This window comes from Triturus cristatus, chromosome 3_1 (assembly GCF_964204655.1).
Source record: "Triturus cristatus chromosome 3_1, aTriCri1.1, whole genome shotgun sequence".
Classification (NCBI taxonomy): Eukaryota; Metazoa; Chordata; class Amphibia; order Caudata; family Salamandridae; genus Triturus; species Triturus cristatus.
This window is the reverse complement of record NC_140583.1, coordinates 444,134,023-444,146,776: the sequence shown is the minus strand read 5'-3', so window position 1 is coordinate 444,146,776 and position 12,754 is coordinate 444,134,023. Positions and strand designations below refer to the sequence as shown.

Below are 12,754 nucleotides of genomic sequence, written 5' to 3'. Positions count from 1 at the left end.
CAGTCGAGTTTGAGCAGTTTGCACTGCTCCTGCAGTCAGCAATGGCAGGCCTGGTATCATCTCTTTATTTGGGCCACTCAGGGTGGCTTAATCACTGCTGCCGGCCATGGTCGCCCTTTAACTCCCATGCCCTGGGTAGCACTGGTACCGCTTACCAGGGACTTCTAAGGGGGTTAAAGTCATTGTCAATTGGGGTTACCAATTCTCATATATCATACTTTCGGGAGCAAATACTGGTACTGGGGCCTGGTTAGCAGGTCTTGGTGCACTTTCAGAGTCAAAACCATCAGCACTGGAGTACAAATAGGACTAAATGTGGGGATGAAACCTGAAAAAACTTGTCTCCTTACAGTCAGACTTACTGCTTGCAGTCAGTTTGCAATATGTACGAGTGGGCAATGATAAAAGCAACCGAGATCAAAATTGAGGTAGGCCCTTTGAAAATTAAGGTTTTTTTTAATAAACTTTTTGTTTAATTCAACACATCATCAACATCTTTTAAACAACGTGTTGAAACTTAGGTGCACAAAGAAGTCAGCAAACAAATACGTTCATAGATTTTTTTTAAACAAAATCCATCACATCAAACAAGGCATAGAACAGTACATTGGATGGTTGTAGTAAATCCTTAAAGCATCGCATGACATTGGAACAACAGGGAAATGTATTCATCAAGCGATCGGAAATGTGTGTTAATTCAGAAGCAAATCGATCACACGGTTAACCATCAGTATTATCATCCTCATCGCTCGAGGCACCCTTGGGACAATCACACAATCCCAACCACACTTTTACATCCTCCGGTAGCTTAACGTCAGTTCTTCTATTCTTCATGTGAATCTCTTCTGCCACGAACCACTCAGTCACATGTCTCTCCCAGTGGACCTGCGAAGGTGCCCTCTGCCCCATCTACACGATAGCTATGCATCTCCTGGCTAATAACAGCGCTAACTGCAGGAACTTATAGGACATCCTCCTTCCCTTGAGTCTCACCATATTGCCCAGCAGGCAAAAGTGAGGCAGGAGAGTTCCCTGCAGTGCCCTGGTATGCGAATCTACCCGCTAGCCGAGTCCAAAAAGCATGCATTAATTTGCAACCCCAAGCCAAATACAGAAAATCTGCCCCGCTAATTTTACAAAGGGGACAGGAAGATGCTCGGTCAGGATATAAGCAGCTTAGTTTTAAGGGAGTCATAAGTGCGATGAAGGAAATCAAAGTGGACAAGCTTAAACCGAGCGTTACACAAACTGTTCGAGTCAGAGACCACACCATGGCCCAATCTTTATTGGTCCTCCCAAATCAGTTTCCCAGGTTTCCAGCGCTCGCGTAGTCCTGTGAGCCACATCCACCCCCATGACCTTATATAACAGAGACACCAAATGTCTCCCTGCTCCACATGTCAACATTACCTCCAGAGTGCCAAACCAAGGAGGGGCCGCTAAGAAAGTCCTTCATGTCTCTGTGGCGAATGCAGCCAAACCAGCATAATGTAGAAAGACTCTAGAGCCCACATCAAACTCCAGCTGAGCAACTTCAAAGGAGATAAAAATTTAATTTGGAGATAAATCACCCCTGGAGTGGCAGGACCTTTTTTGGATGGGTTCTCTGGACCACATATATTATTAAATGGATATTCCTATTTATCACTTTTAAATGGTAAATTTCCACATTGGCAACGAGGATGGGATACGAGACCCACCCAAAGACCCCAACATCAACCTATTTAAGGTGGCAGAACCCAACAGTGAGCGGAGGAGGTTCTCTTTTGACAGACAAGAACCACAAAGAACCAGGGAAGCTGATTCTTCATTGTTTTGACTACATTGAACAGTACTGGTTTGTACCGTATCCTGGGTGAGCTAAGGTTTGACCTACCGGTGTGATTACCTACAGTTGGTTGAGCACGAGCGGACATTGTCTCAGTGAATTAAATGGAGCGAGAGTGGGAGCACGAGCAAGATTACAGCATACCTTACCTCGTGGTGCGTGCTGTGCACTTGTGTGGTCCTCTTGTGTGAGGTACTTCATGCAACCACGGTCTTGAGTGCTGTACATTGAACTGGATTGCCATAGAAGCTGGTGAGGAGCGGCTTACTGCGGTCTTAGTGACATTAGTGAATGCATGAGGTTTCTTCCATGAGCGGGTGATCTTGCGGCCATCTTGTTTCGGGCCGTTATATACATTATGTGGCCATCTTGCCTCGGGCTGTTTGCGCAGTGTTAGAAATGGGATTTCTGGTTGGCTAGGCCACGTGCCTAAGCCAGGCAGAAACCACTTATGTATCACTCATAAAAAGCATCAGAGCATAATCACAAATGGACACTATGCCACCTGGCACTAGGAATTACTTTACAGGGGATTATATACATTACAGGGCCAATCGGGCCACTGTCATAACCATCATAACACATACGTAGCGAAAATCACAACCAGTAACTACTTGTAACCTCACAGGCAGCACAAACACATTATGCCTAAATCATGAGCGTGACCATCACAATTACCAGTATAACCGGGTAAGGAGCATTATGCATACATTATCAGAGGCGATGCACATATCATAGTCACCCTCATCACAGGATTGCCTAGCATAGCATATTAGGCACACATCACCACAATAGCATAAAACGTCATGCCTCCATATAATCAGTAATTCCTCCTGGTACTCTTAGTACAGTGCACACATTATAGTCAAACCTTGGCATGCATGTTATCCATTGTGTATCCTAATCACCCCTGGCCATGTCCAGTAGCCCTGGCTCACCAGGCACCTCTCTGGCCGTGCAGTATTCTAATGGAGCAAGGGTGCAACTCCCCCTGGTCACTCTGAGGTCAACAGAAATATCCCCTTCATTGCAGCTGTCGCGATCCGGCGATGCAGCTTTAGAAATGGTCACAGGCACCAACAGTGCCTTAGGAGCCCCTTCACCGGGCTCCTCCTGGTGCAATTGACACCCCAAACAGGCACCCTCAGTGTGCCTTGCCAGCCTCACTCACCAGGGCTTATCCTTCGAAGTTGTAGCCACCCGTGACCTGGCAGTGTAGCTGTCAGCGGAGATAGGCACCAACAGTGTGCCTTTCAAGCCCCACTCACCGGGGCTTCTCTTTGTGGCAGACAATCAGCCGGGAACAGGAAGAACACAGTGACAGGGAGCCCACGAGGCTCAGTCTTTGGTTGTAGGCCCGTGGGCTTTGCACAGCACAGGAGCCCCGCCCCCGGCCAGGCATAGCCTTCGTCTGACTTCCGGCGGCCTTCACGGAGCAGCGGGACCCGCACGCAATGGCATCAGTGATCTCCAGCGAATGGAACCTGCGGGGCTCTCCACTTCCTCACGGGAGCCCCCCCTACGGTCAGGCGTCCTCTGGCTGATTTCCGGATCGTCCGCAGTCAGTTACGGAGCGAAGTCTCCATTGAGTTTTAGGCAGTTTCCTCACCACAGCAGGCAGTGACGCAGCGCTCTTCTTGCGCTCCTCCGTTAGATCCTCACAGCACGGGCCACTACAGCAGAACCTCCTGCTGCGGCTCAATCAGCACACGTCACACAGCGCTGGGTGGGCAACCAGCACCACCATCTCCTCGGGATCGTGACAACAGCGCTCTCTGAGCAATGTACTGGAGAGAAACCCCAGCCCTGAGATCACTGGAGCAGAGCTGTGCCCAGGCAGGTCAGCTCACATTGCCCTCCAGCAGAGGGGGGAAGTCATTTGAGGCCGTTCCTCCTGGTGCCCAGTGGTCCTCTCCTCTCAGCTCCATGCAGGTACCAAAAACATGGGGTCACACCCTCACTACTTATACCACTTGTGTCCTTTGTTCTGCCCTGGCACAGGGCTTGGGTCCCAGTTCAAACCAGTTCTGGGGGGCACTTAACAAGTGCAAAACAGTCCCCTTTGACAATGTAGGTCCTGGTCCCAGACACACCACAGGGGGGCAGAGACAGCAATGTACAAGGCAAGGACAGATCTATTCAGGGTGAGGGGCTACTCCTCACACTACTCCAAATGCAGATCAGCCTTTGCAGCCTAGCGCTGACTCACCCAGCCCCTCTGGAGCCACTGCACCTTCCCAGCCCCTGTCACTCCAGAGCCAGACATGCAATACACATCAGGCAGGCACAAAGACACATTGCAAACAGAAATGACCACTTCTAAAAGTAGCATTTCTATAATAGTGATAATAAATCTGCACACACCATTACACAGCATTTGTTACCACTATTCCAAACATACTAAACTTGATCCCGCTACTCCTCTCAGACCAGGAATTACCACTGAAACACTTATCAGGGGATCCCCAATGCATTCCTATGTCAGAAAGGTCAGAAAAATACCAGGAGGAAGGCAAAAGTTCAGGGATGACACTGCAAAAAGTCCAATACGCAGCGATGCGCATACTTAGTGATCTTGTTTCTTTAAGTTTCTGATATTCCAACAACTCCTGTACAATTTATTTTAAGTCTTTGTGAATCAGGCGCACGCAGTGGTATTTGACGCGGACATGCACAGCTTATTTGGGTGCCTCTCAGTGTCTTACAAGTGCAAGCAAGAATCTTTGCAACGCTGACGTGCACAGCTTGTTCAATCACAACTTTTGTTCTATCATGGCAATTAGGCTACAGGTGCCCTTATTTCAACACTTTGTGTCGCTGATGTTCACAGCCATTTGACACGTCGGACGCAGTTTTCTCTCAGTGCTCAGGTGGAAATGTGATGTGCACAGCTGCGGAGCACACGAAAGGTACACTTAACTAAAGTTCTTGAAAAGGAAATCAGCAGTGTATCTGTTGTAAATTGAAGTGATGTTGTGGTGCTAAGATTTTATCTGTGGCATATTTCTTTGCTGTGTCAAAAGGAAGAATGTTACTGTTGCTTCATTATTTCTTCCCTCCCCTGGTGAGCCTTTATTATCTTGGCAAAAGAGAACGAAGGTTTTTACACATTATGCCAGAGTTTGATGCATATCTCTAAGTGCATGGAGAAAAATATGTTTATTAATGCACTGTTTGGGAACGGAAGGGCAAGAGGTGTTTGAACACTTGCCTAATTTGCTTACAGAGGATGCTAATGATCTTAATGATTTCGAAATGTGTATGAAAAAGCTTGATCTCCATTGTTTGCCAAATTTGAGTACTGTTTTAGAGCGTTATCACTTCAGAAGAAGAACGCAGCAAGTTGGAGGTCGGGGAGGAAATAAAAATATAAAAAAATCAGTGGAAGCATATATTTCAGCCCTTATAAAATTTGCTTTGACGTGTAATTTGGTGCTACATTGAATGAGAGACTACGTGATCAATTCATGGTAGGCTGTGTTTTGGATAAAGCACGGGAGGCATTGTGGTTGAAGGACAACCCCACTCTTAATAAGGTAGTTACTACGGCGCAATCTTGTGAGTATTCACAAGCATGTGTGGAGGTTATACGGAACCATAAAAGGGGTGAAGAAAAAAAGGACTCTGTGCATGTTGTGAAATCAAAAAGTACTGGGGGTTTCATTGGGAAACAGTACGTAGACAACAGCAAGAAATAAGGTCAAACAAGAAACCTCTGATTAAATTTTGTAGATGTGGTAATGTGTTTTATGTAGCCAACTTCAAAGATTGTCTTGGGTGGAAGGCTTTGTGTAAAACGAGTGGGAGAAAGGGGTTCCTCACATCCTACTGTAAATCTGAGAATAAGAAAACTAAGAATGTGAGCAAAGTGCTTTATGATTCAGATAATGTGTCTAATGAATTTGTCTTACAAATATTGGGGCAGAAAGGTGATGAACCGCTGGGCGTAGAGAATATCAGTTCCTCACCGGTAGAAATGTTTTTTGATTCAGGTGGAAAGATCACTCACTTTCCTACGAAATTTTTTTAAGACAATCTCAAGGGTGTGGTGGTCGGCCCATCAAGTTGATGGGGTATTTTTGGGGAACTGTGCAACTGCATAACAGGGTTATGCCAGCTAAAATGTATGTGTCTTTTAAGGGCGATTCCCTAATCGGTTGGTTTCACCAAAGGGAACTGTCAGTGTATCTTGATCCAAATGAGTCTCCTTCTGTAAGATTGAACTATGAAAAGTTGTTTCTGGATGTCTTCAGGAAAGACTTGGGTCATCTGAAGAATTGTGTGCACTGTATATCATTAATAACATGCCAAGTCTCAGTCCAAAGATGAGTTGGTGAAATTTTAAGGGACTGTGGAATTTTACAGCACTTTCATTCCAAATTTTGCTGAAGGATGCAATAGCATGAGTAAGTTACTAAAGAAATGTGTGGAATTTGAATGGTGAACCCTAACCATACTGCCAGAAAGAAAAGACATTTATGTAATTATTAATTGAAATAGCGCCCATTGAAGGCAAATAAACACAGACAAAGGCAGTTGAGAGATATAAAACATTGGCAGTCGTAAACATTAGAGCTGTATAAGAGAGCCATATTCTCTCAAATTGTGTAAAGATTCCATGTGAAAATGCTGTTTTATAAAAAAAATTAAAAAAGAGTAGTCACAGTTCCCTCAGCATTTGAGGTGAAGACAGCTTGGAGAGAAATTGGGGGCATGGGGCGCACGGAGAGTGCGCATCGTGCATGAAAGTAAATTGAGCAGTGCCGAAATTCGTGAAAACTCTAAAAGGTGGGGTGCTCAGTCAGTGTCTCTAACTGACCTGAAACCTTACATTTTGTGGTGTCATCAGGGTAAAGAATTACCACTAGGCATATTTATTAAAACAATCTATTTACTGTTTTTCTGAATCTTTAGGTTTCTCTCCTCTATGATTGAGTTTGGCAAGAAGCTTTACACCCCCATACTCCGTCAACAAATATCTAGCCTTTTCACACAAAAAACACACAAAAAAGTTCTCTCTTAAAAACATATGTAGGCTATTAAGAACCTATAGTGTTGTCTAGTCCTACTAACTCAATATCATTTTTATATTCAACCATATAGTATAATAAACTAATATACATTATTTAACTAATTAATTTACCCTTGTCCACACACTTACACAACATTTTAGAAGCTAACATAATCTACTATTTATAAACACTTAAAACATTGGGCTCAGAAAGGCATAAACCAGACATAGAAGTTAAATGGGAACAAGATTTAGGGGTAATATGGCAAATCTCCCTGGGGTGAAAGATTTGGATAAAGATTACAAAGTCCTCACATGTAGCAAACACAAATAAACAGTATTTATTTGTATATTATCACTCTTTTTTACCTCCTTTGACCTTAAACAACATGTATTCAGACGTTTCATATACTTGTTTGTTTTGCAATGCAGACTTTTAACATTTGCTTTTTTCATGCCATTTTGTTTGAAATTTTTGTCAAAATTTGGAATCAAGCTAATTCTATTTTCCAATAAAATGTACCTTTACCTTTGAAAATATGTTTTTGGGAAGTTTATCTGTAGAATGGAAAAATGTTTCTGCCAATGTGAAACTACATTTTATTAGCAGTTGCATTCCAACAGAATGCAAAACATTGGAAGGATTCAATCTATCTTTTCAAACATGGTGGTATGCTGTTGTTATAACCATAGATTAGACAGAGCATACATTCATCCTGTTTCACTTTCTCTAAATCATGACTCCTTAGGGTCTCTAAGAACAATTTTTTCTTGAAAATGTAACAAGACTTTCTAAATTGCATCAACTACACATTGATTAGTTTGTTTAATCTCCTCGACTACTTTTACCTTTGTACAAGTTTTTCATAACTTAATTATTTTTTGTTCTCACTAACATTATTTCAATGTTTATAAATATCAGGCTGTTTTGGTACATCTTTACAAATAGTTTATAGTTATATACTCTCCCCCCCTCTCTGACTTATCACTACCCTTTTTTAAAAAAATAATTATGTATTCTTCATGTTAGCAATTACTCTGTGGTATTTATTAATGCTGTATTCAAATTAATGTAATTGTTATATTTAAGTAAACTTTCTCTTTAAACTTAAAAAAAAGTTGAGATAGCAAAGACTGCAACTTTCAGAATCATAAGCAACAGTAAAACTCAGAGCTACACTATACAAACAATACTTTGCGAGCCAGAAATGTCATTCAGGCCAGCAAAGTATACTTTGTGTCTTACTGCGATCTGGAAGGCGAAGGGGGAATGTAAGGTGAGATTCCTGCATTCTTACGATTTACAATGGATTGTGTCAATGGTTTGCAATTGCAATTTTTGTTTTTAGTTGAATTTCAGTTAGGTAACCAAACAGAGACCGACGAACATCCCCCATTTAACAGTAGCATGGTGACATTGCAAAGCATCACATTTCTATGAAAATACATGAAAGATAACAGGAAGTGATAATCAGCTTGTTCATAGTAGTAAAGACCTCTATCAGCTCATAATACTGCACCTCCTGCGATGTTATGGCACATACACACTCGAGGAGAAACAGGATCAACCTTCAGGTGTCAATGACACCCCCTGCCAGTGAGCCCCAAGCATGTTCACAGCTATTACCAGGCTCCGCCGCTCCAGAGTGCAGAGGCACAGGTTCCTCAGCATCCGCAACCCAGGAGTCGGGAGCCCCAGGGTCTCCCTGAGGGCCAGGTATGCAATCTGGGGCCCCACATTTCCCTTGGGCCTCAATTTAGGAGGCATAAGTTCTCAGTACGTATTCAGCTGTTCACAGCAGTATACAGCATTGGGTTGTGGGTACAGGCTGTCTCACCCAATGCATCGCACGCTATCTCTTAGCACGGGTAAAAGCAATACCGTCAGATGCCGCAATTCCCTCTGGACTTCTCTAACATATCCCAGGAGGAATACCAACAGGGTCTTGTCGATCTGGCAGTCAGTGATAGTGTCCAGGACAGAATCCCAGGAGGCTACCACCCCAGGACAGCACCATGCCAGGTAACGAAAATCTGCATCCGCCGCCCCACAGGGCACGCATCTAGCCTCCTCCAACAGACTCATTTTACATAGCATACCTGAAGTGCGATAAAGCATTTGAAGAAATTTAAAGTGCACCAGGACCAGTCGATGGTTCGGAGACAACAAACTATTCAGGGTACAACATTAGACTCATTGTGTTTTTTGTTAACTCCGCACCCAAGTCCAGCTGCTAGAGATCACGAACACTTGGAGTAGAGAGGGTCGCTTTCTCCTGCGTTGTGGTGTATAGTCGCGTGATAAGTTGTCTTGAAGAGCATGTCCTGAGCAACATTTTTTTTTCTCCATTTTTTTGGGGAGAAGTTGCAGACATAGGATACAGCAAGTCAGAGAACATCTGTCATTATACATTGATCAGCAATGATGCAAACAATTTTTCTGCATGTAATTAAACCAACCCTTCTCCCTCCCCCACCCATCCAACTCCCCAAAATCAGCAAGTACAGTTTATCATATAAATACAAAATCTACATTATGTCTATAGCTATGTGGACGTAGTGGACCATACCAGATTTATATGCATGCCCAAATATGTACGTTTTATGTCTCATCTGCATGACAGGGTTGTGTAGCAGAAACACAGACAGCGTCGCCCAAAAATCTTTTGGTCTGGAGGCTATAGGTAACTCTTCTGCATATACGCTCATTTGTTCTTTGCAATGTACCAAGTCACGTACATACTTCCAGAGTGTTGGAGCTGACCTAGCGCCCTAATGCATTGCCACTGCACGCTTGGCAAATAAAGTTGAGATTGCAACTAAGCGCCTATTGCAAGGTTTGAACTGTTTCAGCAAGCCAAGCAGGCACACTTCAGGAGTACATGTGATTTGTTCCACAGTTATCTCTGATAACACCATGACTACCTTACTCCAGAACACATTGATGGTGGGGAAAGCCCACGCCAGATGCAAGAAATCCGCTTCTTCCTGCCCACATCGTATACAGCTCGCCTCAGTTCTTAAGCCAAATTTCTTAAGCTGGCTGTGGGAATATTACAACTGATGTAGATATTTGAAATGAATAATACGGAGATTGCAATTTGCAGTCAATCGACCAGTCAGTTCACAACAAGACTCCCAATCATCCAACGTCAATGGTGATGAAAGCACAGCATTCCATTTCATTAGCGAGGGAGGGTCTATTAACTCATTCTCTTTCTGAGAGACATTATAAAGCCTAGTAATCAGCCTCCTACTTTCCACTCCAGCCAGCACGACCTGTAGTGCTTTAAATGCTGATGGTCCTGCGGGAAACCCTGGGTGATTAGATCTTATCGCCTGGTGCACTCTCACAAATGTGAAACCCAACATAGTGCTATATTGCTTGCCTGCCTGACATTCTGCTAAGGACTTAAAAACTCCATTATGGTATATGTCTCCTACCCTTGTGACCTTCGCTTCCAGCAACACTTTCAGTGCTCCCTTGGCCTGTGCCGCTGAAATGCCTGGGTAGGCCGCTAGTGGTAGTTCTAGGGTTTAAATATGCTCACGCCTAGCGAGATTTTTCCACGCCCACGCAGTGCATTTTACAGTATTTATTTCTTTGCTAGCAGCCCCTTCCCCACCCTGCAGAGTCATCGCGATCTACGGCATGGGATGTGCGGTGTCAGCCTCTACAACAGTGTGGGAGAAACTTTGGGGAAAGAACCCGTAGTGCGCATATTGCGCACATAAATAATAGAGGCAAAGGTCAGGTGCTTCAAATCCACCTCTCTCGAACGGTTGCGTGAGCATGTTCCAGCTGCATCGTGGTTGTTTCCCTGCCCATACCAAGGACAGCAAACAAGATTGGAGGGACTGAAAGAGTGCCATGTTGAACGCTGAGCAACATTTCAAGCATTTGTAGTTCCCGTGGGGTAGCAGGGAATATTGCGAACACCTCTCGACCGGTGGCACAAAGTCTGTGAATCAAATGTGTCCATTAGGGCATTGTGTGGGCCAGTTTGTATATCATGGACAGTAACATACTTGCCCCTAGCGACCAGTTACCCACTGTAGTCAGCTGTAGTCTTTGTAGTAGGGAACACATCCTATGGTCCGATGTCAAAATTAAAGCCAGGTTCCGCAAAATGGGGATTGAACTGGCATAAAGTGTTGCCAAGACTGTGCGCCGCCTGAGCGCTTATCAAGCCCAGACGGTATACTGAACAATATCCACCTTAGCTCTAGGCAATTACAGAGGGAGACATAGCACAGTGGTCATCGTACAAGGCAACACATTATCCAGCTCAACAGCGGCATGTGGCTGGAAAGGAGTAGGATGGTGCCAATACTATGCAAACTGGGGCTGACCGCTCCATGTCAGGTGCATAGAGTTCAACTAGAGTGTCAGTAGCTCCCAAGTAACTCTGGGCTGTTGTGCCACCCGTGCCAGGTCAGTGATGGTTTACAATTGCAATTATTAGCAAGGTTGGGCAACTTATTCATGCAGAGTACTCCAACCATAGATGTGATCCCACTGGGAGATTATGAGAAACTATATTCCTTTCAGGACTGTGGGTAAAGCTGGGCTGGACTGTTGGCCCAGTGTAGTATGTAAGTTCAGCGAAGGATGCCCTGGAGGTTTGTGGGCAGCCCCATATTACCATTGTGTGCCTGGCATGGTAAGTCAACCTAATTTAGCATAGCTGCCAAGCTCCCGTGGTCCATGCGTGGATAGTTTAGTGGATCCCAGTTTTCGGGGGATTTGAACTCTTATTTAACCCAGTATAAAACCAGGACCACAAGTCTCAAGATTTTAAGAAAAAAACTGGGACTAGAATTAACAGTCAAGCATGGACCTGTGAAACTTGGCAGCTATTATCCTCTTGTTATGCAAACGCATTTTCCATTATGCCATTTTATAGACCATAGGTTACCTCATTAAAAATGAAACTGCAAACCACTGTAAAAAAATTCTGGAGAAGAAAAATATGGTTTAAAGTGCCATAAACGTCGTGACCACTTGTCGGGTTTAGCAGAAATGCTGGTAGTAATAGGAAACTTTCTGTTCGGTGGACTGATCATACAAAAACATTCCATTTGGGGTCGGAGGAGAGCTCTATTACTCTACTCAGACATGACATATCCCATATAAGCAACTCACACCAATACACCTCGGCGCCGACTCGCGGGCCCACTCGCTTAGCATGCCCTGCACAGTACCTGACGGGTGACCATCAGGAGCAGGGCACACAGGTGTATGCCCAGGAGGCTAAGGGTTCGGGCCATCCTCCAGCCTTCACGCGCCGGCGCCCTGCCACTGATTCCCGGAGATGTGTCGCGGTGTCTGGGCGTACATCAAGGGCCTGCCGGGGGTATCACAGCGAATGGCAGAGGAGGGGGCATCAGAAACCACAAAGCAGAGCAGGACACAGAGCTGTCATGGAAACTCTTCTTACGAGCCAGGACACTCACTTCCTCTTCCGCCTTGGCTGCGAGCGGTCCAGCTTCAACTCTAGTCTGAGGGGAGGAGCCTTAACCCGGATACGGTGAGAGGAACCGCCCCGCTGCCTGAAGCGAAAGGAATGTGTTCGCTGCTGCAAAGAAATGCTGCATAATCTTTAACCATAACTACTTACTATATTTACCATAAAGTGTGCATTTCCCAACGGTGCATAAATGGTGCATGTGAGTTTTCCTTACAGTAAACTTAGTGGGTTAAAAAAAGGCACCTAGAACAAGCTGTGCTCAATGGTGAGCTCCGCTTGTCATTTGCATTCTGTCACTGTACTATTTTTGCTGTGTTTGTCTTCTCAGCCATGCCTGCTACATGAAGCCACTAACTGGTGACTGCCTTCGGCCATGGAATCCTTGTGGACAACAGGGCGGGCGGAGTTGCTATTCTTAGCTCTGATATTTGCCCAAGCGTCCAG

General features: G+C 44.6%; 1 protein-coding gene across 1 annotated transcript in view; it reads right to left on the bottom strand.

The window, feature by feature from the left end:
* SPPL2A (signal peptide peptidase like 2A) overlaps nucleotides 1-12,343 on the bottom strand; it is a 291,455-nt gene extending 279,112 nt beyond the window's left edge. Inside the window, exon 1 of the mRNA XM_085644242.1 lies at nucleotides 12,045-12,343. Coding sequence (XP_085500368.1) covers nucleotides 12,045-12,110 — 66 coding nt within the window. The 5' untranslated portion in view covers nucleotides 12,111-12,343. The remainder of the gene's footprint in view (nucleotides 1-12,044) is intronic.
* Between the last annotated feature and the right edge of the window lie 411 nt (nucleotides 12,344-12,754).